The sequence below is a fragment of the Sturnira hondurensis genome, unplaced genomic scaffold, assembly GCF_014824575.4.
Source record: "Sturnira hondurensis isolate 20B ecotype Veracruz unplaced genomic scaffold, ASM1482457v3 Scaffold0000780, whole genome shotgun sequence".
Lineage (NCBI taxonomy): Eukaryota > Metazoa > Chordata > Mammalia > Chiroptera > Phyllostomidae > Sturnira > Sturnira hondurensis.
The window spans coordinates 16,497,579-16,524,184 of NW_028073411.1; the positions used below are offsets into that span (position 1 = coordinate 16,497,579).

At 56.2% G+C, this 26,606-nt stretch overlaps 1 protein-coding gene across 7 annotated transcripts in view; it reads left to right on the plus strand.

The window, feature by feature from the left end:
* TBC1D14 (TBC1 domain family member 14) overlaps positions 1 to 26,266 on the plus strand; it is an 81,772-nt gene extending 55,506 nt beyond the window's left edge. For 5 of the 7 annotated variants that reach the window (XM_037046197.1, XM_037046190.1, XM_037046226.1 and 2 more), the window contains 11 exons: positions 500 to 618; positions 1,656 to 1,738; positions 3,432 to 3,549; positions 5,310 to 5,416; positions 8,602 to 8,682; positions 10,025 to 10,119; positions 12,932 to 13,003; positions 13,589 to 13,717; positions 16,609 to 16,718; positions 24,737 to 24,995; positions 26,109 to 26,266. In XM_037046197.1, the coding sequence (XP_036902092.1) occupies positions 500 to 618; positions 1,656 to 1,738; positions 3,432 to 3,549; positions 5,310 to 5,416; positions 8,602 to 8,682; positions 10,025 to 10,119; positions 12,932 to 13,003; positions 13,589 to 13,717; positions 16,609 to 16,718; positions 24,737 to 24,995; positions 26,109 to 26,174 (1,239 nt within the window). In that variant the 3' untranslated portion in view covers positions 26,175 to 26,266. The remainder of the gene's footprint in view (positions 1 to 499; positions 619 to 1,655; positions 1,739 to 3,431; positions 3,550 to 5,309; positions 5,417 to 8,601; positions 8,683 to 10,024; positions 10,120 to 12,931; positions 13,004 to 13,588; positions 13,718 to 16,608; positions 16,719 to 24,736; positions 24,996 to 26,108) is intronic. The other 2 variants (XM_037046198.1, XM_037046202.1) reach the window with 2 other exon arrangements.
* The last annotated feature ends 340 nt before the right edge of the window (positions 26,267 to 26,606 follow it).

A 26,606-nucleotide genomic window follows, 5' to 3' on the forward strand; every position in this document is an offset into this window, starting at 1 on the left:
TGTCCTTCGAATGGGATTCAGGATGTGGGTTAGAGGTCGGGGAGGTGGGGTGTGTGAGACGGGACCAAGGGCCAGCTGACTGCCAGCATCGGCTCTTGGTCTGGCTCTGAGGTCCCCAGTGGCTGCTATAGTGATCCGTTAAAACCGAAAGTGACCAGAAAACACAGCCCTGCCCCAGGAGACGCACAGGAGACCCGAGGCAGTGCCTGTGGGCCCTCAGGAAGCCCCTCGGGCAGCTGGGACAGAAAGGTCCTTGGTAACTTCCCCACCAGCGTGGGAAGTCTGCTGTCCTCGCACCGCACGTGAGGGCCTGAACGCAGAGCTATCCGGCCCCTTTCCTGGGCATTTCTTGCTTTTGAATAGCAAGAGATATTTTCAGCCCATGATTCTCGAAATCACCTTAAAGGACTTCACAACAAAAAAATTCTCTGCTTTCGGAAGGGCTTCATTCTATCAGCGTTGGTCTGGCCTGGAGTTCACCCTGGTTCCTTTGTCTTAGGAATATGAAGACAAGGCGGGACCACCTCACAAGCCACCCTCCCCGAAGCAGAATGTGAGGAAGAACCTCGATTTCGAGCCGCTGTCCACCACCGCACTCATCCTGGAGGACAGACCAGCGTGAGTCTTGGGGGCTGCAGGGTGTGTGCTCGGGGGTGAGTGCGCCTTGCTAATGAGTCAGCTTTCGTTAGGAGAGAGTTAGAGGGAAGAAGAGTAAGCTGTAGCACTCATTGAAAATGCCAAGCTGCTCTTTATTTCCTATTTTTCATTTTAGTTTAGCATTTAAGAATACTGAAGTAGCTCTTAAAAATGACGGACTGGCTTATAACTGAAAGCAGACACCAGCAGCGTACTGGGTGGGGCCTGGGTGTTTGGGAGACAGCCCAGGATTGCAGAAGGAGCAGTGCCTGGACCAGGCAGCTGGGTGGTTTGGGGTCTGCAGGAACTGGTGTTCTTAGCAAGTCCCTCTGGTTGATGGACGACACAGTTCTGAAAGGGAGCACGCATTTTATTTTTTAGGGTGTGTCGTTGCCCTTCACATGCATGTGCTTAGAACTAAGGTGCACATTTGTGGGTAAAAACGGAAGCTGCCGATGACCTGGCTCTGACCCGCTGGCTCTGTCGGAGTGCATCCCGGGCACCAAAAGGTGGCGGGTTCGATCCCCGGGCGGGGCACGTACAGGGGCAGCTGACTGATGTTTCTCTCTCCCCCTTCCTCTCTCCAAAATCAGTAGAAACAAACCCTTGAGCGAGGGTTAGAAATAAGCAAGCAGACAAACAAAATGGGAAACAGAGCGATGGTCCTCGTGCCTGGGGTCCCGCCCCCGGTGCTGCCGGCCGCTGTCAGTGGTCTGCGGCCCCTCAGGGTTTCCGTGGAAGCAGGTGGAAAGCATCTGAAGTGTTTATCTCTATATGGAATTGTGGGCAGTTGTTACTTTCTTCTTTCTAATCTTTTTATTTCAAGTTTCTCACAATGAGCCCATTTGCTTTTGTAAGAAAGTAGTTTTAGTTTATGAAAGAGTCCTCGTCATCTTAATGTATTTAGTTTTTGGTCTTCGGGCTTTCCAAGTTTTTTAGTAAATAATGCTTCAAGTTTTGTTTTTCAAACGATTTTATTTGATATTCGTAACAGCAAAAATCATTTATTTTCTATCAAGAAACCTCCCTGCGAAGCCAGCCGAGGAAGCCCAGAGACACAGACAGCAATATGAAGAGATGGTGGTTCAGGCCAAGAAACGAGGTAATGGTGTTCGCCACACGAGCTCGGTGATGCAAGGCAGCCCGAGATTCTGTGTCTTTCTGGGTATTTCCTCCTTCCCATCTGGAGCCCTAGAACCTGAACTGTGTTGAATGCTTTAGTGTTTTGAAATTTATAGTTTTCTACCAAAAGTGCGTGCTTCTGCCAACACCATTCCTGGTAACTGTGCTTGAGGGAACGTGTGGAGCTCTCACTGGAGAGTGGGCCGTCCGGGGCGGCGGCTCTCGCCCGCGGCTGCAAGCGCGTTCATGGCACGTGACCCCCAACAGCTCCGTCGGGTGCAGGCGCTGCGGTGGCCGGCACAGCGCGAGCATCTGGTATGAGTGGGTCACAGTCGTGTCATACTTTGCATCAGATCGGCCAAAAATACCTTTTCTGGTGTGTCACAGAAATTTAGTCACTAGTTTATGTGTGCCATGAGATGAAAAAGGTTGAAAATCACGGGTTTAGGGGAAAAATACTGGATTTGAGAAAGCCTCAGCCTGTAGTGATAGGTAAATCTCTCTCCCTCTGGGCTGTTTGCCTTATTTGTAAGATGTGATGGGATTTGAAAAATCCCTTGCAACATCCTGTGATTTTAGGATGTATAAAAAGAATATGTGATAAACACAATGTGTCTTTTCATACAGTAGAATATTAACCCAGCCTTAAAGAGTAAGGGAATTCTTGCCCTGTCTGGTGCAGATTGAGTACTGGCCTGTGAACCGAAAGGTTGCAGGTTCAATTCCCAGTCAGGGCACAGGCCTTGGGTTGCTGGGCAGGTCCCTCTTGGGGGCGTGTGAGAGGCAGCCCATCAGTGTCTCACATTGATGTTTCTCTCCCTCTTTTTCTCCCTCCCTTCCCCTCTCTCTAAAAATAAATAAAATCTTCACAAAAAAAGTAAGGAAATTCTGGAACATGCCTTAACATGGGTGGACCTTGAGGACATTGTATCGGCTCAGTGAGGTACGCTGGTTGCGAAGGACAAACAGTGTGTGACCTCACTTCCGTGGGGTCCTGAGAGTAGGCAGAATCGCAGAGATGGAGGGTAGGATGGTGGTTGCCCAGCGGGGGAGGCGGCAGTGGGGAGTTAGAGCTCAGTCGGTGCAGTGTCACTTTGGGAGGAGGAGAACATTCTGGAGGTGATGTTGGTGTTGGTTGTGTGACGTTGTGAAGGCGCTTAATGCCACAAATTGTGTACTTAAAATGGTTAAAATTTTATGTTCTGTGTATTTTACTGCAATAAAAAATACAAGAAAGTGTATGTGGATTAAATGTACGGTGTTTCTCGGAGCTGCCATTCCCACTCCTGTGCTCGTGCTGGGGGAGGGGAGGCGAGGCCACGGCTGGTGCTGGGCGGGGCCGGACGGGAGTGGGAGGGGCTGCTGGGGGTGGATAAGGCCTGGTGTTGGACTGAGGTGGCAGTTGTGGGTCTGTCTCCTTGGTGATGGGTCGCATGTTATTCCGATACCTTTCTGTAGGAATGACACACTGCACCGGTCTACTCAGAGATGGAGAGCGCCCCGGCGCTCTAGACCCCTCGCGGCAGAAGCGTGTCCCAGGGGGCTCCCACACCCGCCATCAGTGCCTTCTCTGGGAGTCCATGCTGCAGGACTTCGAGGAAAGCCATCTGGCTCGGAGTCGGTGGAGCCCTGTTAATGGGCGTTTCCTTCTTGTTTCCCACTGGGGTCCCCAGAGCTGAAGGAAGCCCGGCGGAGGAAGAAGCAGCTGGAGGAGAGGTGCAGGCTGGAAGAGAGCATCGGGAATGCAGCCCTCACGTGGAACAATGAGGTCCTGCCCCACTGGGAGACCGTGTAAGTGTTGCGGAGTGGGCGGCTGGGCTGCTTGTGGGTCCTAGCACTGCCTCTGATGACATGACCTAGAGTCAGCTCCCCTGCCATGGCTCAGGTTCCACTGGGCCTTACCTGTCCTGTGACAGCTCCCTGCCCTCTTTACCTCATCTGCCCAGCAGCCAGAGCGGTCTCTTAACACCCAGGCCTGTGACGGTGTAGAGTTTGGACTCCTTCCCTCCCCTGGGGCCTCACCTTTTCCTTCTCCTTCCCTCTGCTGGGGCCCTGTCACGGGGAGCCACAGGGCCTTTGCACGTTGCCTTCCTGCGCCCGCAGTGCCCTGGCCCTGGAACTCCTCTGCTAGCTCTTCGTTCTTTCAGATTGTCTTCGTGGGGAAGACTTTCTGTCCCGGAGACTGGGGAGAGTCCCTGGGTACGCTGCTTCCGTCGTCCTCTGTCTGAGGGCGGCCCCGGGGGCCAGTGCCCAGCAGAGTCTGGCAGCTGCTGTCATCCTTGTAGCCGAGGGACGCTGTAGACCGCTTCTCCCTGTGGTTCCGGACGCATAAGGCACTGTGGGGACCGCAAGTGCCGCTGGAGTGTGGGTGCCAGTCTCCCTTCTGCACTTGTCCCTTCCAGCTTGAACCACCTGGCAGGACGGGGCGGCCTCCCCCCTGGCACTTACCCCGGGTCACTCAGCCTCATTGCGGGGGTCAGATGGCCTTGTCGAGGGTGTCTACTAGGAAGTCCAGCTTTTCCTGGAGCGAGCTTCTCCAGGCAGTGCCTTTATTGGGCAGGCTGGGTGCAGTCAGGAAACAGTCTTGTTCTCCGGTGGGACCCAGTGACAAGAGTTGAGGTCTTCAGAGGCCCCGGGCCACCCCCCTGTGTGGCTGTAGAACCCACCCCTGTCCCCCCCACGCTGACAGTGCTCAGTGTAGTCCAGATGCTGTACCCGTCAGCAGCTTCCGCACAGCATGCCAGCTGGGTGTCAGGCCCCGGGCCGTGCCCCTGGGTGTCAGTCGCTGACCTCCACCCACAACAGCCCTCCAGGGGGCTTCCCCACGCTCCGTGCCGGAGAGGAGGGGGCTCTCCTCGGGGTCCCAGAGAAGCGCAGGGTCGCTGTCGGGTGCAGACCTGCTCTGCAGCCTCGGCCGTGTCTCCACACCGGGCAGCGTTGAGGAGCGCCAGGAGCCTCCAGCACCTCCGTGCCCGTCTGGGGGCAGCGTGAGTCGCCATGCGCAGCAGACCTTCACAGCTTTGGCAGCTGAGAGCGTTCTGAGTTTGCAGAGTTCGCTGCTGCCATTCTAGTGGGGCAGCTGTCTGAGTGCTCCCTCTGTGCAGGGGGGAGCAAGGTGGCTGCCCTGCGCCTGTGCCTGCAGCGCAGGCCTCTCCCGCCCCACAGCTATTAGCAGCTCCTGCAGCAGTGGGGTCGGTTTCTGTGGCTGAGCCTTGTGCTCCAAGTCCTTCCCTGCCTTCATCTGCTTAAACCGCTGCCCATTGCTGGGGACTCAGCTCCAGGATCGAGCCCTGAGCCCTTCTGGTTGGTGGCACCTTCTCTGCTCGGGCAGTGTCCTTGACGTGCCTGTTGCTGTAGGCGCCCAGTGGGGCTAGTCATTGATCTCCTGGTCTCTGGAATGTTGGACTGTCAGCCCCCTGTGGGCCCCCTGTGGGCTGGGGCTTCACTGTACTCCTGTGTACACCCTGCTCCTGTGGTTTGGGGCTGGGCACTTGGGCAGATGCTTCTTCAGCGACAACAAACTCCCAACCGCATGCTTCCTTTGTGCCCAGGTGGTGCTCGAGGAAAGTGCGAGATCTGTGGTGGCAGGGGATCCCTCCCAGCGTGAGAGGCAAAGTCTGGAGCTTGGCCATCGGCAACGAGCTGAACATCACCCATGGTGAGTGCTTGCATGATCGTAGGCTTGGGGAATGGCCCCCCCCATGGGTCCTGGGGCATCTTCTGTCCTGTCTGCCCTGGTAGGAAGAAAGGAAAGTAATGCCATGCAGCTGTGACTCTTGAGAGGCCAGACGACTGTGTCTTCCCAGAGCGGGGACCGTTGGAGGGCCTGGGCTCACTCCTAGCACCTCATTTACCTGGTGGCTCAGAGCGGCTGCTAGCCTTCTCTCCGACACCTTCCAGCTTCCCAGAAGAGCCCTGGCAGCACCTGTGGGTGTGATGTCACAGCATCAGTGGGCGGCGTTTGTTAGATCTCTTCTCTGAGCTCTGGAGAAAGCAAGCCTTGATCGGGATGAGACGGGAAGGGAGGAGAGGTGCGGCCATGTTCAGGGCGTTGTTGGCTTTTTGCAGCCTTTTTCCCCCAGGGATCTTATGTGTAAGCACCTCCAGGGGGTCAACACAGCACACTCGACTGGGTGCTTGAGGTTCTGGCAGCTCAAGTGTCGGCAGGGAGGTGAGGTCCGGACTCACCTTTGCTAGGGCGGGCTGTCTGTCTTGCCATGTGCGTGCATTCTGTCTGCGTGTGCCTGTCCTCCGCCCGTGTGCCCTGCTCGCTCCCGCTCTGTGCCCAGCACCATGCCCTGGTGAGAACCAGGCCAGGGGCTCACAGGCTGTGACCAAGTGCTAAGTCACAGGTAGCTATTGCTTTGTGCTTTTTTCCTCCCTGTCTGCGGGGGAAGGAGGCGCCTTCCTTGTCGTCTTCATGTTATTTGTACCCAGTAAGTGCTTTTGGAGTCAATGGAGTTGGTGGTGGAAGACCCTGAGTTTAAAACAGATTGAGCAGCAACTTCTGTGGGCACTGGGTTCACACCATCATGGTTTCCACCCCGTGGTGGCTGCTGGGCCCATCAGCCTGTTCCGCCTCGAGCACCACCAGCTGGTTGGCTGGGTGGTGACTGGCCTGTGTTGAGAGTGAGCTCGTCAAAGCTCCGCTTGTGGCTGGTCCATGCCTGCCGAAAACTGAGCGTCCGTACTTGAGGAGAAGCATGCCATGTAATGTGTGCAGATGCATGGGTTTTAAAAGCAACCCCAGAAGTAGAGGTTGGAGAAATGGCTGATCAGTTATTCCAGTTCTTGTTTTTGAAAGTTTCTTAAACTGTCAACAACTCTAACTGAGCCAGCTGCGTGTCACACAGGAGTGTGTGAATATGTGTGCATGCACACGCACACTTAACTGTGGGTCCTCACCAATGCCTGCATGGTTTCATTTAAATTAAAGTCTTCTGTGGACCGCATGATTGATAGACTAGGCTAAACAGCTCGTGACTCAATCCCAGGTGATCAGTCACATATCTTGAGAATTTGTTTCAATCCTGGTACTGCCTTGTTTTCTCTAAGGGGCACTTTTCTTGTATGATCAGCTGCTGGATGTCCGTTGCCTGCATTATTATCAGCACTCGGGAAGCTGGGCCTCCCCTGTTGTGCGGTCCACTCTGTCCTGGGGCCCCGCGTGGCTCTCTGCGTGTGGCTGGCCCTCAGGAAGTGTTTGTTGAATGAGCGAATGGATGAGCGAGTGGGTGGATGGATGCCGCCTTCCTGGATCCTGCAGAATCTTAGTCCTACTGTGTCTGTGAGCCAGTGTAAGAATACAGGTGGCTGTGAAGTCCAGGTGTTGAGGCCAGGTGTCGTGTTAGGTTCCTCACCTGTGTGTTGAACAGGATGAACGTTGAACGTGGACAACAGGTATTGTGGCCTTCTTCTCCTGCTGAGAGTGTTGAGCATCCTGAGAAAGGCTGAGGGGCCGAGCCAGGGCCTCAGTGCTAGCGGTCCTGTGGGCTCTGAGGCCTGAGCTGTGCTCTTTTGTGGGTCTGCACCTGGGAACTACTGAAAGTCACCCGATTGTACCCTTACTGTCCCCCTCCCAGGGGCCTGGGAGGAAGGTGTCCCCTGTTCTGACACCCCCGCCCCAGCAAGCTCAGCAGTGGGGTACTCCAGCGCTCTGGCTCTTGCTGCGCTTTCACCCCGAGGCAGCAGCGTCTGTGTGGTAGCTGTCACACAGTGCATTTGGGAAGGAGCTTCCAGGCGTCAGGCCCCACGCTTGTTTTCCTTCCTCTCCTACCAGAATGGTCGGGGCTGAGCCCTTGTCCTGGAGGCCAAGAGCGGTGAGAGGCCCCCAGACCCTGCAGCTGGTGGCTCCACCCTCAGCAGCATTGGCATTAGGATACGTGCTGCCTCCTGGGTGATGATAGTGACAGGAAGTTGTGGTCCAGTTGTGCCGTCTTCTGTGTGCAGACAAGCACAGACTGTGAGCCGGGTCTTCATGAGGCCGGAAGGTCGTTAATCCAGCTTTCGCTTGTAGGGGCACGAGGGAATTTGGCTTTCAGTTTAATAAAATAGCGTGCACTGCCTGGAAGGCAGGTGTGCTCTGCCGTATTTTCCAAAAGTAGTGCTGGGAAAGGAAAGTGACGAAAGTTTCCCTGGGGAGCTGCAGTTGAAGTCTTCATGGTCAGTAGTGGTCCGGGATGTCAGGTGGCTGGGAAGCCACAGAGCCCCGGAGCCGGAGGCACTGGAGACCCGGCGGGGGGCCTGCCGGTCTGTGTGGGTCGTTCTCCATAAGAGAGTGGGGTGCGGAGGCCTGTGTGTGATGGCGAAGTCTTTGAGCGTGCGAATGTGGGGGTGATTTGGGGGGATGTGAGGGAGACCTATCTGATACTTCTCGGCCACAACGGTTCCTCTTGTTTTGGAGTCTCTGCCAGTTCTCGCTGTGCCCGCCCCCTTCCAGTGCCATGGGAGTAGACGGGCTTTCTGCTGGCCTCTCCCTCCAGTAAGGAGGTCATCCTTGGTGGCGTCGGTCTGTTCGCCCTGGGTCAGATGTGGCAGCGGGACCCTCGTGGTCTTACCCCAAGGACTCGCACAGCAGTCACCACCGTTGCTGGGCGGGCAGCGTGGTGGGAGGAGAGGCCGGGCACTGCGGCGCTGGTGCTTCCTCTGTGTGTGGTGAGGCCTGCAGACAGCGGGCTCCTCCGGCTGAGCGGGGCGGGCGGGGGCGGTGTTGAGTGGCTTCAATGAGGGCGCGGTCGGTGGTTGGGCACTAAGTGTCCCCAAGAGGCAGCGGCGTGTCCCCCAGTATTTTGAGGAAGCGTGTCCACCTGTGCACGTGGTGCTCAGCCAGGGCTTTTCTTCCAGAGCTCTTCGACATCTGCCTTGCCCGAGCCAAGGAGAGGTGGCGGTCCTTCAGCGCAGGTGGCCCTGAGTCAGAGAGTGAAGGTACGAGCGCCGCTGCGGCTGCGGCCCACTGCTCAGCGGTTGTGCACCGTCACCTAACAAGGAAGAGGTGCTTAACCGAGGTTGCGCTGGCTGCAGAGTTACTAAAAGCTTCACGGGGAAGGTTTTTTTTTTTTTTTTAAAGAGCAGCCCTGGCTGGTGTGGCTCAGTGGATTGGGTGCAGGCCTGCGAACCAGGGGATTGCGGTTTGATTCCCCGTTGGGGTGCATGCCTGGGTTGCGGGCCAGTTCCCAGTGGGGGACATGTGAAAGGCAGCCACACATTGATGTTTCTCTCCCTCTCTCCTTCCCTTACCCTCTAAAGATAAATAAATAAAATCTTTAAAAAAAAAGAGCAAACAAGTTCTAAAAAAAAAAACAAAAAAAATGTTTTATTTATTTATTTTTAGAGAGTGGGAAAGGGAGAAAGAAAGAGAGAAACGTCACTTAGTTGTCTCCCATACGTGCTCCGACTGGCCGCAACCCAGGCATGGGCCCTGACCTGGAATCAAACCCCCGACCCTCCAGTGCACAGGGTGATGCTCCAACTAACTGAGCCACCCGGCCAGGACTAAGTAGTATCGTTTTTACTGATGTTTTAAAATACCATCTGCCTGGGGCCAAAAGTCCAGAAGACACAGCCCAGGTTGCTCATGCAAACTTGTTAGCCAGAGGACAGGGGTGCGTGTCCCATGGCCACACCAGTCACGGGGCCTGCACTCACAGCAGTGCGTTCCCGACCGAACAACGAGTGCTTTTTGTGCTGGCCCTCGAGCTGCGGCGCGTGTTCCCTGCCTTGGCCTCCATGCTCCTGCTGCCCAGTGGAGAAGGGTGGGGGCGGTGAGGGGCGGTTAGGCTCCAGGAACGCCTGACGAGGCTCTAGTGTTAGGTGGTGCAGTACGAGCTTTGCTCTTTTTTTTTTGGTCACTGTGAGGGTAGGTTTATTGAAGCTGGAGACAGTAAACAAGGAAGGGCTGAGCACAGAAGGATCAACAGCAGAGGCTAGGCCAGGCCACCTTTGCTACTGGGAAGTCGGAGAAAGGGGGTTTGGGGACAGCTTCAGGGTCTTAGCCTGGGACAAGCTGCTAGCTGCCCCTTGCCCATGGTGAAGGAAGTGGGGGCCGGGGAGAAGAAGGGAAAGGGGATGGCGTGGGTTGCTCCCCAGAGGGAGAGCACCTGACATTGGCACTTCAAGTAGGAAGCTCTGCAGACCCTTGGCTTGAGTGATAGTTCGGTCTGTGTCTGTCAGAAGAACTTTCCTGGCTCACTGCCGTAAAACCGTCGAGCTTTTGAACGGCGCTGCGTGCTGCCTCTCAGGGGCCTGACAACTCTCCATCTTTTCATAGATGCTGGGTTTTCAGCTGCGGACAGAGAAGCCAGCCTGGAGCTTATTAAACTGGACATTTCCAGAACATTCCCTAACCTCTGCATCTTCCAGCAAGTAGGTGGTTGATTTGTTACTTTCAAGTATGTTTGCCTAATAGTCACAGATGTCAGACTGCGTACCTTCGTCACCAGGTTGGGAAAGCGCTCGGGTTTTCGCGGGGAGGAGTGGAGGGGGCGTCTCACGTTGCTTCGTGGAGACTTTCGAAAACAGGAGTAGCTAGTCCCCCCACAAACACTCACTGCAGCCGCGTTTCTGCCCCGAAGGCAGCTCCGCCCTCTCGGAGTGGGCAAGTGGGTGCACCAGCAGCCTCTCTAGGGCCCGATGAGGCCCCGTGTGCACCCCGCTTGTCAGTGCGGCCCTGGAAGCAGCCTCTGCGGCCAGGACCACACCCTTGGAGGGCCGTCTCCCTGTGCTCCGGTCGGCGGGCAGAGGGAATCCTTGGCAGCCTGTGGGGTATCTGAGCAGGTCCACCAGCAGGCCCACCATGAAAGCAGCCGGGAGACAGAACCAAGTGTCCTCTCTGGGGAGGCTTCCCCCATAGGCAGTGCCACGCTTAGGGCCGCCAACAGCCGGTTTTGGAGTGGCTGGAGCAGGGTGTCAGCAGACGTTCACTGGTGTCCTATTCGGCCCTCCCGTGTCCCACGCACAGCGGCTTCGGCCAGCTCCGCCCTAAATATTCCCAAATGTGCCTCTTCTCTGCTCCCACTGCCTTTATTTAACTCAGAGTCCCATGTTTTGTGGGTCGCTGCACCTGGCCTCCACGCATCTCTCCTGACTTCCTCCTTGGTCCAGTCAGCTCACTGCCTCCAGAGTGACCCTGGAGTCCCTGTCGGATTGGGCCACTCCCCCGTTTCTAGCTCCAGACCTGACAGCACTAGGAAGGGCAGTGGAATAAGTGAGGACAAACCAGCGACCCGCCACCTAGGGTGAGGCAGGAGGTGGAGAGTTGGACACGTGGGCTCTGCACAGCCGTGGATGAGCCACACACTGTGACAGCGCGGAAGGGAGGAGGCTCGCCCCCTAGTGGTTCGCTGTGGGGAGGGTCAGGGACAGGGTCAGGAGTGGTGGGCCTGGGCCAGCGGCTCTGAGGCCGCACCTTGGACCAGGCTTGAATGGCAGTCTGCCAGCGAAGGGAAGGACACTCTAGGCAGAAGGACTAGAATGGAAGCATCAGACCACTGAGGGGCCGGCAAACCCCCTTCCTTTTGAGGGAGGACCTCGCTAGCAGAGGGGACAGAGACCCTGCCGTCCCCCCTTCGGCCACTCCTTGCTCACCGGCTGCTCCGTGTGCGGGCTGGGAGCCAGCTGTGGGCTGTCCTGCTCTGGAGGACGGTGTAGGGGCGGAGCTTTGGCCTCGAAGGGCTGTCAGGTCACAGGGACTGGGTCCTGGGGGTGGGCAGTGCCCTGCGGAAGCCGTGGTCCAGCCTCACCCACACCCGTGACCCAGACGTGCTCGTGGAGCGCCCCTTGGAGCACAGCCGCGTCGACTTTGGGAGTCACTGGGTGGGTTATCTTGTGTGTAAAGAGGAGCAGCGGCTTGGAGTCCTCTTCCGAGGGGGTCTGGGACAAGTGGCTTTTCTCTTTCCCTCTGGGCGCCTTTGGGCGAGTCTCCTTCCATCCGTGGTTCCCATGGTTCCAGATTGCATCGGTGTGCGATACGAAAAAACCAGGGTGGGGGGTGGAGAGCGGGGAGACACGAGCCGTCTAGACTTACTGCGGGCATTTAAGGAAGGCGTGTCGTCTCCTGCTACCGCCTCTTCACCAAGGAAAGGGCACGTGGTGCCCGAGCTCGAAGGACACTGGCACCGTGGTGGGAGCTCTGTGGGGTTGGAGACATTTAGCTCTAAGTTCCGTGCAGCACCCTTGATCTCTCTTTTGGCCTTGGGCCAGGTGTTACTTGGTAACAGTCCATGAGGTCACTAGTCCCGCCTCAGGTGGGCGTTTGGGGCTGCCCCCGAGGCCCCTCCCACCCCCCTTCTGTCTCCCTCTAGCCCTGACTGTTCTCTTTTACCCTCTTCTTGCTGTGCTTCTTTGTTCCTCTGTGTTCTGGAAGGTTCTGGAAGTGTCTCTTGCTCCTGTGTCAGAATAATGGTTTGGGCCATGGCATTCTGTGAGCCACGTGCAGTCCCCTGTATGGTGGCTTCCTCCCAGCCACAGTCCAAGCATGCTCTGTGTTCCCTGCTGACTGCAGGCTTGTGGAAGGCATGGGCGGTCAGCGTGTGGCACCGAGCCAGCCCTTCAGGTGTCTTCAGACACGCCGATGTCCCTGTGAGACACTTCTGGTTTCTCTGTGCTCCCCGAGAGAAAGCAATGGCAGCAGCCACATTTTGAGAAGGAGTCACAGGGACCAGCGGGAATCTGGAGGGGTGGGGGAGCTGGGGGGAGGTTCAGGATAAATGGAAACTGTTGGGGCTTAGGATTTAGAGTGTATTTCCTAAACCATCGCATTGAAACCCAGAAGCCAGGCAGAGACAGGGAGGGGGGGAGGGGCACCACTGGGAGGCGGAGTCAGGACAGCAGTTAGCACTGATCTGCTTTGGACAGGAGAACCCTGGGGCCCCGGTCACCCGTTGGCATCCGAAGGAGATAGATACAGTTGTGCAGCAAGAGCCAAGTGAAGGGTATGTTTCTAGCGAGGTGCTCATACCTGACCCACCAGCTCTTTCAGAGCAGGTTGGTAGATGGAGTTGCAGACTCCCGGGCTCACTGGGGTGGTGGGTCATCGGGTAAGTCCCGCAGTCCCTGTAGAGCTGCTTGGCAACCAGCTCCTCCTCTGTGTGCAGTGGGTGTGGTGGCAGCAGCCGGGTCCGTCCTGGGCACTAACTCGACTCTTGCATGTGTCCTTTTGCTGTGTTGCTCCTTTCAGGGCGGCCCATACCATGACACGTTGCACAGTATTTTGGGCGCTTACACTTGTTACCGACCAGATGTGGGCTATGTAAGTGAACTCTTCCGATATTTTACAATGTTACCATCTTAAGAGAAAGAATAGTGCCTGGCACATCTTAGAGGCAGGTGTCCAGTTGAACACCCCTTTTCTTGGTTAGGTAGGAGAAGTCCCGTGGCACCAAGTCGCCTGTTTCCTTGTAGAGAAATTGCGTGGACATGGCCACTCTGTGGCTTTTGTCACATTGTAATTCGATATGATTTTCATTTTTTGCATGCGATTTTTTTCAGCATCAAATGAAAAAAAAAGCCTTTAGCAGTAACCACATTAAAACCATGCTGCTGCTTTGTCTGCGGCTTCGCAGATGTGTGTGCCTGGGCCCAGGGCTAACCCGCTGTGGGACGCACGTCTCTCGGGTGTGGGGAACTGCAGTCTGGGGCGGGATCCCAGATGGCAGGTTCCTGGGCACATGGGAACGTGGGGGTGACGGAGTGGTGACGAGGTGCAGCAGTGCGTCCCGGGGAAGGCAGGTTAGCACCAAGGCTGTCAGCCCAGCTCTGGGGGGCAGCTGTGGGCGGGGGGCTTCTCATCCACCGTGCAGTTCCGCTTCAAATGTAACACCCCCCTCATCCTCAGGTCCAGGGCATGTCCTTCATCGCCGCAGTGCTGATCCTGAACTTGGACACTGCGGACGCCTTCATTGCGTTCTCCAACCTTTTGAATAAACCCTGCCAGATGGCGTTTTTCCGGGTGGACCATGGCCTTGTGAGTATCCCCCGTGCATGCGCCCTGCGTGTGCACCTTCGCACAGCAGGACTTACCTGGCCAGTCTGTGCTTTCCGTGGGAAAGGTCACATTTTCCCTCTCCTAGGAGGGATTTAGAATAAACAGCACCACAGAAGGTGGAGGGTTATTTGGGAATTGTGTTGATTTTTAAAAGCATTCGTTTAGCAGACGTGTGAACTTCTGAATACGCTCTTTCAGAAAGCATCTCTGAAAACATGTCCTGCACACAAGGGAAGAGGGGCTCCTGCAGAGAGATGCACGTGGTGTGGGCAGTCTCCATGCTCATGTCTGTCTCGTGGAACGTGGCGTGATGGAGTGCTCTGGCTGCTCGCTGGCAAACCAGGATGCTGCCTGGTGCGGCTCACTCTTCACGGGCCAGGAGGCCCGTTTCTGGCCAGCTCTGTCCTCGGACAGAGCCGCAGTGTGTTCAGGGAGCTCTTGCAGGCCCCGGGTGAATGGCAGGGCTCCGTTTACTCAGTCCCCTCTCTGTGCCACACAATATGTGTAGCGAGGGTTGTGGCCCAGGAGGCCCTGCACACACTTGGTCCAGAAGGGAAGCAAGGCCCAGAGTGCCATCACCTGTTCACAGCCCCCACCTGGCCACAGGAAGAGCTGAGGAGCCCTGTGCTCATTGTGGCCCAGAGGAGAGTTGCCAGTTTAACAGTCACGGCATCTTTGGAATTAGCGAGGCCTTGCTTGGTCTGCTGATAGAGTGGGCTGGGGGTTGTCACCACGACCTGAAGACCCAGGCGATCTGATGGTTTGGGTCAGCTAGGAGATTTTTCCTGTTTGATGTCTTCAGGGCTCCTGAGTGTTTCCTGCTCAGGCAGTGTGTGCATTTTTTTAAGTATTTAAAAACTGCTCGGTGGGTGGTTGTTAGAGGAAGGATAAGTAGGCAGAACCCTTTTGGGGGAGATTTGGTGTTAAGTGTCTGTAGTGCGCCATGGCATTGGTGTGTCATTCTGCTTGTAAAAGTCTGAGAGGGTCAGTGTGGACAGCATTACGCACAAAGCGGGTTGTCACACTATTATTTGTGATTACTCAGTAATAATCTAAAGTTATATCTCATTGGGAAAGTGAAACCTTTATAAACGAGGTGTGGGGAATAAAGACAGTCGGCTGGAACCCAGGGTATCCCCAGCGCAGTGGCCGTGTGTGCGGAGTCCGCACCGCAGCAGAGCATCGAGGACAGAACCCGGCCTCCTCCGGATGTGTGCACACGCAGGAGAGCAGACGCCCGCAGGCTCCCACGTCGGCTGTGAGAGGACGCGCTCCTGTGGGAGTGGTGCCGGCGGGCGGCCTTATGTTTCCTTGGGTGGGCGCTACAGACACTGCTTTCACGGTCAGAAAACACTTTGCACGTGTGATAGCGTATTTACATCTAAGTAGCTCCTCATTTTGAAGATAAGGCCCAGCTTTCTCTTTGGCAGCATATGGTAAGAATGGTGCTCAAGAATTTGGGTGCCCTGCCTGGTGTGGCTCAGTGGATTGAGCACCAGCCTTCAAACCAAAAGGTCTCCAATTCAATTCCTAGTCTAGGGCATGGGCCTGGGTTGCGGCCTAGGTCCCTGCTTCAGGGCACATGAGGGACAACTGTTTCTCTCTTACAGAACAATGTTCCTCTTTCTCTTTGTCTCCTTCCCCTCTCTCTAAAAGAAAATAAATAAAATCCTTAAAAAAAAGAACTTGGCCTGATTGTTACGGAAGAACCATAGCATTGGAATGTCGAAGGGGACTTTTGTTTAGAGCAGGTCTCTGCAGGGTCCTTGTTGGCACTGGGTGCGATGGTGTAGGCGAGGCTCTCGCCTTGGGTGTCCTCTCTGGCCTCTCCTAGATGCCAGTAGCACCTGCCCCGTAGTTGTGACAACCAAAAATGTCCTCAGGCATGGCCAGAAGTCCCCTAGGAGGCAGAGTCCACCTGCCCCATTGAAAGCCCTGCTTTACAGGATGGCCGTTCACAAAGGCAGCACCCGAGAGCTGCGTGCAGCCGGTGAACGTGGAACAGACCCAGGCTGTGCCCAGCACAGTATGGCTGCCGCTGCACACCACACCCCACTCTGCCCTGCTCTCCCACAGGCCCTGCGAGGTCGGAAAGCCTGTGCTGGTGAACCAGAGGTGGCGACTGCTCGCTCGCCTTGAGCGTCGCCTCTGTCCCTGCCTCCTGAAGCCAGAGCGGGGTGGCCCACACTCGAGGGGCCAGCCCGCTGTGCTGCTCAGGTTGGGTGGGAGGCCTGCGTGTTACCCGGGTAATTCATTCCTGGTTCTCAGAAAAGAGTGCGGCACAGAGGGATGGACATGGTGTGCATCCCAGCCACACGCTGGTGCTGCCTCCTTGCTGGTCAGGTTGGCCTCAGCATTGGTGTTTGTCAGTTGAGGAAACACCGAGGTGCAGCAAGGGGAGTCACCGCAAAGACTAGTGACTGTGTCGGCAGGCGGACTCGGAGACGCTGTGGGCCTGGTTCCTGACCCCTGCGGTGCCGGGTAGCGTGGCAGCAGCGGCCCAGACCCCAGTGTCTGGTTTCCCCGTGTGCGCAGGGTGCTGCTCGAGCTGGGCTTCGGTCAGTCAGGTGCGCCTGCCTTCCTTACAGGGCACTTCACGCTGACCGCCGCTGCTCACCATGGGAGCCTGTGGTGCAGTGGCGCTGACACGTCTGCTGGACGCAGGCCACCAGCTTCCAGTCTGTCAGCAGCCCGGGGCCTCGGGAGCACAAGCCTGCGGCGAGCAGTGGGGCGAGCCATGCCCATGGCGGGGGTGGCCTGTGTGCCCGCACCCAACGGCCCCATCCGGAGGGTTGGGAGTATGTAGACTTCGTTCTGCCTGTTGGGAATGTGTGCTGGTAATTATTATGTCTTTCACATTATCTCCCCAGATGTTGACTTATTTTGCTGCATTTGAGGTATTCTTTGAAGAAAATTTGCCGAAATTATTTGCTCATTTCAAGAAAAACAACTTAACTCCAGACATCTACCTGATTGATTGGTAAGTCTGTGTTTTTGTGTCCGGAGTGCGTGCTCCTCTCCCGCGCGGTGCCCCACGTGCCTCACAGCCAGGGCCTTTCAGGGCGCAGCTGCCTGTCCTGCCACCCTAGGTGCCCGTCTCCTGAGCCCTGGCGCCGTAGGCATCCGCGGGTACTGTTGTCTCTTCTCTGGTACTGTCTGTGCCCCGCCGATCCTTCTGAATCCTTCAGGGGAGAAGTGGTGTGTCGGACCTCGTCGGTCTCGAGGTGCCGTTTGTCCATTTGCTAAATGTGGTGTCGCTGAGCACCAGCTCTGTCTGTGCTAGGCTCTGTGGGGACCTAGAGCCCGGCACTGAGCGGGACACACGGCTTGCCATCTGGAGCACTTGTCTAGAGGGAGACACGTGCCTGTGGACAGCTGTATAGTGTGAGACGTGCTTCTCTGAAGCCAGTCGGGGAGGAAAGAGCTCCAGACCCAGGTTAAGGGTCAAAGTGCGTAGGGGCAGCGCTGGAGCCCGCGCCAGGACCTGTGGGAGCACGTGGTGGTGCGGAATCAGCAGGACTAGCATGGTGGCTGGTGATGTGGGGCCTGCAGTAGAGCTGGGGGTGGCAGGCTGGAGGGCGGGGCCAGGTCCCCTGGCATCTTGGGGGCTGCACTAGGGAGCCTGGGAAGGATTACAGGGGCAGCAGGGAAGGTGTTGGCTTGGGGCAAAGATGAAGATGAGTTCTGTCCAGAGGGAGTTTTAGGTTTCTGGGGAGACGGGAGCCTAGAGGCAGATAGGTTGAGAGAGAAGACCGGGGTCTGCGCTGAGACGGAGAGGTGGGGCCCGTGCAGGTCTGCGGAGGCACAGGGGATGGCTGGGGTCATTGTCTGCTCCCCCGTGTCCAGCTGCTGAGGGCCACAGGGCCACCGGCACTGCTTGGAAACACAGGTGGCAGGGCTCAGCAGGCAGCAGCAGATTCGGTTGGGCAATGTGGTTGGAGGTGCCTGTTGGGCACCTAAGTGGACAGGAAGACAGGAGGCTCCCGAGAATTTCTGGGTGAAACTCCTCACATAGAGGTGCACGTGGTTGCCTGAGGAGGGACTAGGTGTAACCCCAGAGGGCGTAGGTTTGGGGAACAAAGTGAGCAGTGTCTTGGGTCACAGTGGACACAAGGGTATGGTTGTGATTCCAAAGCCCGAAGCCTGGCTCGAGCCGCAGCCTTGCTGGGACTTGCCTCGTGGCCTCAGCGAGGCTGCCAGCCTCTCTGAGCCTGTTCCCTCCTCCACTGACCTCATCGCAGGGCGCTGCGGTGACCACCCTGGCCCCCAACTCACATAGGGGCAGTGTGGAAACAAAGGGGGCGTCACTCAACCAAAAAGGCCTGTGTGGGCTTTGACGCTAATGTGTGTGGTAACTGTGAACTGCTGGCAACAGAGAGCTGGTTTAGTTTTGTTGTTTTTTCCTTATTTTCTTGAAGAGATAGAAGGTAAGGACTTCTGGCCAAGATGGAGGCGTAGGTAGACACACTCTGCCTCCTTGAACAGCCAAAATAAGGACAACAATTCAGAAAAAAAGTTAACAACCAAAACTGAAAGAAAATTGAACTGTATGGAAGTCCAACAACCAAGGAATTAAAATAAACACATTCATCCAGACGGTAGGCAGGGCAGAGTCCAGTGGCTGAATGGAGAGGGGTTGCTGGCACAGGAAGCGGTGACACTGGGCGCGTAAGGCGGCACTGGGTAGACCCTGGGCACCCAGGCGGTGGCTGGCAGACCCTGGGCATGGGGTGGCGATTGGGAAGCGGGGCACCACGCACAAGGTGGCTGGCTGACTGGGCAGAGGTCCCACATTTGTGTGCAGATAACTGGGGAGAGAGACAAATCGCGCAACCCAGGTCCTAGTGCTGGGAAATAAAGCCTCAAAACACCAACTGAAAACACTTGTCAGAGTTGAGGTGCCAGGAGAGACTCCAGCCCTCCCAGGAGAGGTCGTCGGAGAGACCCATGGCGTCCTAGAACACACACAAGCCCACCCACACGGGAACCAGCACCAGAAAGGCCCAGTTTGCTTGGAGGAAGCAGCGGAGGGGGCTGAAGTGCAACAGAGAGCGGAGCAAAGCGCCATTTTTCCCTCTCTGACCCCGCCCCCACATGCAGCGTCACAACCCAGCGACTTGGGGTGCCCCACCCTGGTGAGCACCTAAGGTTCTGCCCCTCGTACGTAACAGGTGTGAACAGACCAAACATTATGACTCAACCAGAAAAGCAGCTCAAAGCCCCAGAGCCAATACTTGTAAGTGACAAAGAGACAGCCGACCTCTCAGACGCACAGTTCAAAACACTGGTGATCAGGATGCTCACAGAACTGGTGGATTTTCCTCAAAAATTAGATGGAAAAAATGAAGGCTATGCTGAGTGAAATGAAGGAAAATGCACAGGGATCCAATAGTGATGGGAAGAAAACGGGCTCAAATCTATGGAGTGGGCCAGAAAAAAAAAATGACCAAACAGAGAAGAATAAAGAAACAAGAATTCAAAAAAATGAGGAGAGGCTTAGGGACCTCCAGGACATCTTTAAATGTTCCAACATCCGAATTATAGGGGTGCCAGCAGGGGAAGAGGAAGACCAACAAGTGGAAAACTTATTCCAACAAATAATAAAGGAGAACTTCCCCAATCTGGCAAAGGAAATAGACTTCCAGGAAATCCAGGAAGCTCAGAGAGTCCCAAAGAAGTTGGACCTAAGGAGGAACACACCAAGGCACATTGTAATTATATTACCCAAGATTAAAGATAAGGAAAGAATTCTAGAAGCAGCAAGAGATAAAGAGACAATAACCTACAAAGGAGTTTCCATCAGACTGTCAGCAGATTTCTCAAAAGAGACCTTACAGGCAAGAAGGGGCTGGAAAGAAGTATTCCAAGTCATGAAATCCAAAGACCGACATCCAAGACTGCTCTATCCAGCAAAGCTTTCATTTAGAATGGAAGGACAGATAGAGTGCTTCTCAGGTAAGGTCAAGTTCAAGGAGTTCATCGTCACCAAGCCCTTATCATATGAAATGTTAAAGGGACTTATCTAAGAAAAAGAAGATAAAAAACAAGTATACTAAAATGAGAGCAAACTCACAATTACTAACAACCACACCTAAAATAAAAACTAAGGAAGCAACTAGAATAGGAACAGAATCACAGAAATGGAGATCATATGCAGGGTTAGCAACAGGGGAGGGGGGGTTACAGAGAATAAGTAGCACAGATGGCAGGGAGAAAATAGGCAGGGGGAGGGCAAGAATAGTGTGGGAAATGTAGAAGCTAAAGAACTTAAGACACATGGACGTGAACTAAAGGGGGGGAATGTGGGTGGGAGGGATGTGCAGGGTGGAGGGAAATGAAAGGGGGAAATGGGACAACTGTAATAACGTAACCAATAACATATTTTAAAAATATTTAAACACACACAATAAATAAATGGGGAAAAACAACAGAGAGCGAGCGAGAAGGCTCACTCATAGAAGGTAAAGGCTGGCCCCGTGTGAAACCCGCTCATCCGCGCTGTGGGGTCGAGCCTTCGGGTGCTTGGTGCTTGTTTCCTCTGCCCTGAGTTCCAAGACCGCCCTGGCTCCACTGGGTTCCCGATGGGAGCGAGCATTGGGGTCAGAGCTTGTAGCTGAAGCCGCAAGCCCAGAGTTGCTAGGCCATAGTGCTCGTCAGGCTGCGGGGTGGCCCTGGAGGGTGTGCAGGGCCGGCCGCCCGTCTGTTCCAGTCTGGAGACGCTGTAACCAAGTGACACTCAGGCCAGGGTGCACGCGGACTGGCTGCAGAGCTTGCACACACGGCCTCGTTGAACCTCCAGAACTGCCTCTTGGTGCGAATCCGAACACCTCCATCTTACAGATGAGAAAATCAAGGCTCAGAGCGGCAGAGGCACTTACCTGCGGTTGTCTGGTGAGCTGAAGGGCAAAGTGGGCCCCGGGGCCCAGGTCTCCTGCACCGTTGCTGGGGCACTTTCCCATGATCTCCTGTCTGGGGGATTTTGTCACGAGGCAGCATGACCCGCGGCAAGGGTCCCTGGCTCAGGCTCCAGAGATGCCGTCACTGCGCGGGTGATGCTCTGGAGAGTGTGAGGCAGGAGTCGGCCTTGTCGGAAATCCCAGGGGAAGCAGCGTTGCAGGGCTTGTAAGTGACAAGGAGGCTCCGGGTTCCACTGTGGACACCTGTTGATGTGGAGTGTTGGTGCCTGTGAGTGCTGCCACGGTGCTTTGACGAGGCCGCTGCAGGGGCCAGCGTGTTCCCGACTGCTCGAATCAGGAGGTGACATGCTGACTGCCTCGGAGAGGAAGGACCAAGTAGGATGTCTGTTACCTGGTTGCAGTCCCAGCACAGGGCGAGGACCACAGCAAACCCTCGGTGAATGTCTCAGTTGAGCCGAGCACAGAAAATCATGCCTCCACCTACTCTAGCCTGCACACAGAGCTGGTCTGCAGCGATCCGGCTCTTGGCTAGGTGCCCAGAGTTAGGTGGAACCTCAGATCAGAAACAGGGTGCGCACTAGGGGGAGCACAGGCAAGCGGGGGCTCCGCTTGGGCCCTGTCCTGGAGCTGCTGTTCCAGAGACCCCCCCTTCACCTTAACATCGCCTGGGGCCCTTCACAAAGGGAGCCTCCGAGGCCCTTGCCCAGTGGCCCACGCACAGTGAGTGATCAGGGCTGCTGCTTTTTCTGCTGTGTCGTACTCCCTCCCCAAAAGCCCTATCTATGCCTGGGACAGCCGGACCGGCCTCCGAATTGCACGTGCATGGTAGCCCGGCCCCCTGCGTGGCTCGTGCGGTGTGATGAATGCCCGGGTGCTGGCAACTCGCTCCCTGGGCAACGGCCCAGGACGGGGAGCAACCACACATTACTGTTTCTCTCCCCCTTTCTCTCTCCCTTCCCCTATGTCTAGAAGTAAGTAAAAATCTTTTAAAAAAGGGTACGATGACAAGTCCTTAAAACTCCGTCTGGGTACATAAAAACGGCAGTGACACCAGCTGTGGCACGGCTCACAGCTCCCCTGCGTGACGTGCACGCTTGGCCACCAGCTCGAGGTCTCCTTGGATGTTTCGGCAGCGTGTGACACTCCCTCTGATGCCTGGACTCACCTGCTTGGGTCGGGAGGGCTCGCATGTCGGGCGCCGGCTCTCGGAGGATGGCAGGGTGGTGCCTAGGGGAGGGCTTGAGCGCTCGGGCTCTCGGGTCTTGACCACGGCAGTCTCGACGCCTCACATATTGGCTGCATCTCTCAGAGTTCTGGAGCTCCAAAGTGGTGTACGGAGACCGCACGCACCTGGGAACCGAAGGGTCCTGTGAAGGCGTTTCTTTGTTGTCACTCTCTCTCCTATGGCCTGTTTCCTGGTCGTTTTCCACTCGAGACTCTGCTTTCCAGACTCGAGGGCCTCAAGGATTCATGTATTTATTTCCGTGAATGAACTGGCAGGAAGCAGTCCGGGCACGTGCCTGGGGTTTGGAAACCTGTGATGTGAAACACCGCGACGTGCACCCTCTTTTAGAAACTAACCGGATGAGCATGTCCTAGAGAAAACTGAGATGGCCGTTTGGTCGGGGCCAGACACAGAGACCTGCGCCTCCCCTTCACTGTTGGCTGGCGTGAGTGATGAGACAGTTTTCTGTGCTTAAGGCAGTGAGAAGCTCAGGCTGGGGACTTGCTATGATATTCCCAAGGTCAGGTTCTGGCCACCTGGGCCATCTGGGTAACCTGGGCATGGGCCAGGGGTCGGGGTCAAAGTCTGGCTCCACCACTTATTGTGGCAGGACCTGGGGCAGTTTCTCTCTGACATCTATGTCCCTATTCCCCTACATTACTCTGCCTTCCTTACACCTTACAGAATTTTAAAAAGATTTTATGTATTTATTTTTAGAGAGAGTGGAAGAAGAAAGAGAGGGAAATATCAATGTGTGGTTGCCTCTCTCACGCCCCCCCCCCCCCCCCCCCCGGCGCGGACCNATCCCCCCCCCCCCCCCCCCCCCCCCCACGCATTGGAGACCTGGTCTGCAAACAAGGCATGTACCCTGACTGGGAATCAAACCAGTGACCCTTTAGCTCATAGGCCAGCACTCAATCCACTGAGCCATGCCAGCCGGGTCGCATCTTGTAGAATTTGAAGGCACTCACAGGGGAAGCCTTGAATGTCATCGGGGCGTCATCTGCATGTGGCGGGGGATGCGGGAATGTCCCTCCAGGTTTGGAGGGGAGGCTGTTTCCGGCAGAACTCCCAGCCAGGGAGGGTGTGGGCTGAATTATGTCCAGAGTTCACTGCAGACAGAGAGCCCGTGCCCGTGGAACCTGTGCGCAGGCTGGCTCACGTGGTGCCCTCTTCCTGGTGGGACTCCTTGCAGGGAAGGGAGAGTCCCGCTGCTGTGAGCTGCTTGGCGTTCTCTCCTGCCTGTGCAGCCCTGAGGTGCGAGCCCAGCGTCCGAGCTTGGGTCTCCCTGGGCCCATGTCTCCTGAGCTGGCACGGGTGCTTGGAAACACTGAAGGAAATGCTGACGTCTGTGGAAGAGTGCTTTTTCTGGGAGGGCCAGGGACTGTCCCCATCAGCTGAGTGACCACTTCTAGTGAGAACCGCCCTCTGACCTCCAAAGCAGACCGGGAGTCTGCCCACCGCTCCCTCCTGCAGCACGGATCGCCCCGTGGGGTGCTGTGCCCCGAGATACGCCGGCCAGGGACCCCGCCCTTGTGCCCTCCTCCTTGGGAGCCAGAGCAAGCGCAGGGCCCCGTGATAAGCGCCGGGCCGGGGAGTGCAGGCAGGAAGGGGCGCCTGGCCAGGACTTGGGCGGGCCCTCACTGAGGAAGGCCTGCTGGCTGCCCTCTCCCCTGGACGCTGCCGGCGGGGCGCCGAGGCCACGGTGGGCATGCTCGGTTCTGGTCACACTGGGGAGCCCTCGGGATTGTGCTTGTCCTGCAGTTCGCTTCTTGAAGATCACAGTTTTTTAAGGGAATACATGTTGGTGTTTTCCCTTAACAGATTCATTCATCTGATGGTCTGCATTGTTAAGGTCAGTTTCTTGTAATCCAAGCTCAAATTTATTTGAAAAAATTTGTTTTGTTCATTGCTGACCCCTACTGGGAAAAAAGTGCACAGAGTGTGCACGGGGAGGGGGGCCAGGGCCCTGTGCGTGCTGAGTTGCGGATTTCTGTGCACTGTTTCATCCCCCCGCCCCGGACTCTGAGCTCTCTCCACTGTGGCACCTCACAGCAGGTGCTTGATAAGTGCTTGTCGCACATTAAAGTAATCAGTCTCAATGACTCAGAAGTCATACTGTGCTTGAGATTCTGCGTGAGAGCCAGGAATGCTGTCTCCTACCATGTTTACATTGGCCTTGGGCTCCTGCACTGCCGGCCCCTCTGTATGAGGGGCCCCCGGAAAACTGGAACTGTCTTCTGCAGGGCAGTGGGCCCCTTGTGGTACAGGCTTCCCCCACTAGGTGAGTGTTCTAGGGACCATCTGCATCAGTGGACCAGCTGGTGGTGGTGGCTGAGAGGCTGTGTTCAGCTTCAGTGAGCTTTGTTTAACTCTTTCAGCGTGTTTTCCCATCTCCTGATGGGTGATTTACAAACACACCTGCCCACACCGCACTGAGTGTTCAGCAGTTTCTGACCAAAAACGGCACACCCTCCCTATTCACCCAGTCTTGCCCTGAGCACCTTTTTCTGTTTCTCCTGATGAAAAAAGTCCTCAAAGGGAAACATTTTGCCATGGTGGGAGAGGTGAAACGAAAAAATGTCAGAAACTCTAAAAGGCATCAAAATCAACGGGTTCAAAGCGGTCCTGAGCAGCGGGAAGAATGTCCTGATAGGTGTGTTTTATCACACGGAGAGCACTTTGAAGGGCACTGACGATGTTTAAACGTGTGAGAATAAGTGCAGACTTTTGTGTAAGTTCCCAGGTTCCTTTCCTCCCCCTCCTACGTCTCTAAACCCTGAAGCGCCCGGCGGGGGCGGGGGCAGCCTTTGGTCACCCGTGGTGCACACCCTGAAACCCCTGCCTCCCCTCCAGGATCTTTACCCTGTACAGTAAGTCTCTGCCCCTGGACCTGGCCTGCCGCGTGTGGGACGTGTTCTGCCGAGATGGGGAGGAGTTTCTGTTCCGCACGGCGCTGGGCCTCCTGAAGCTGTTCGAGGACGTCCTGACCCGGATGGACTTCATCCACATGGCCCAGTTCCTCACCAGGCTGCCCGACCACCTGCCCTCGGAGGAGCTGTTCTCGTCCATTGCGGCCGTTCAGATGCAGAGTCGGAACAGGAAGTGGGCTCAGGTGCGTGGCTCGGGGAGGGGCTCGGCAGGGGAGTGTGGGGAGCACCTCTCAGAGGCCCCACGGAGGTAGGTCCTTGTGCCGGAGGCCGGGTGCAAGGCAAGGCTCTGCCTGGCTCTCACGCAGTCCTTGCCTCCTAGGGCCTCTGTCAGACTGAGTTCCCGGGAGGTCAGGCCCCTGGTTCGGCATTGGCTGCTCTCCGTGTCATGGGCAGCGTCTGTAACGCAGCCTCACACCCTTTAAAAAGTGCGGGAGACAGCACACAGAGGGGACTCACACTCACAGAATGAGGCCGGGGGACGGCTTCCTGGGACAGTGGTCCCCCCCCAGCGCACCTGGGTCGTGTCACTGTCCTGCCCCACGGTCACCCCTGCTCCCCGTTCACGTACCCCATACGTGCACACCCCCCCACACACACCCAGAGGTACACTCACCCAGCCGCATGTCACGCACACCCATGCAAACCCCTACACGTGTACATACCCCCATGCATCTACTCACAGAGAAAGAATTAAGCTAGATCTGACATTTTGTATCTTGTGTTTAGGAACTAAGAAAAAATTATTGGTTAGCCCTGGTTGGTGCGGCTCAGTGGACTGGGTGTGGGCCTGCAAACTAAAGGGTTCGGTTCCCAGTCAGGGCATGGGCCTGGGTCTCGGCCCAGGTCCCCGTGGGGGGTGAGCAAGAGACAACCGATGCACATGCGTCTTGCACATCGATGTTTCTCTTACTCCCTTTGCCTTTTTCTAACAATAAATACTTAAAGTCTTCAAAAAATAAGTAAGTTAAACATAAAGGTGTTAACTGAGAGCAGAGAGAACGGAGCTGGCTCCATGTTGGGAAAGCGCAGGGAGGAGCGGGACCCAGGTGTTGGTGGTGGTGAGGGCAGGGCAGGGTGTGGCGAGAGCCCTGCAGCCCCGTCTGGGTGTCGGTGCTGTGGCTGGTGGGATGTGGTCCAGGGACCTTTGCCCAGGGGCGGTGTGGCGGATCTCCGTGTTGGGAAGGCGGGCCTCAGGAGCCGCAGAAGTTGGGGGGCGGAGTCGCCGCGCTTGCCCGTCGGGATCTGGGTTCAGCGTGTGTGCAGGTCCCCCATGGTGTCTCCTCTGTGACTCCCAGGTGCTGACTGCCTTGCAGAGGGACACCCGGGACGTGGAGAAAGGAAGCCCGTCTCTCCGACACTGAGGTTCGGGCGGACTGGCGCTGGGCACCTGAGCTGTTCAGGAGAGATGCGCTGGCAGCTGAGGACGGGCCGTTGCCGAGTCTGATCCCTGACACTGGAGTTGGCCTTGAACCACACACACAAAACCTGTGAAGAATTAACCCCAGGCTTAGCCTTAAGAAGCTCAGTGGAACGATGACCCAGGGCTGGCCTGACAACCACTGCACACTCTGTGCGGTTTAGAGCTAGGCTGGCAGCTGACTCCCTCCTCCTCACTCCAGCAGAAGTTATTAAATTGTGATGCTTTTATGTCAACTCCTGGAAAGGACGTTCCGGTCTTTCTTGGCCGAGTGCATGAGAAGGGGTTTGGGAGACCTCAGAGAAGCTCTCGGCCCGCAGTTCTCTACTCTGATGGTCAGTGATCGCTGGTGTAGTCGTTGACAAACCTGAAACAG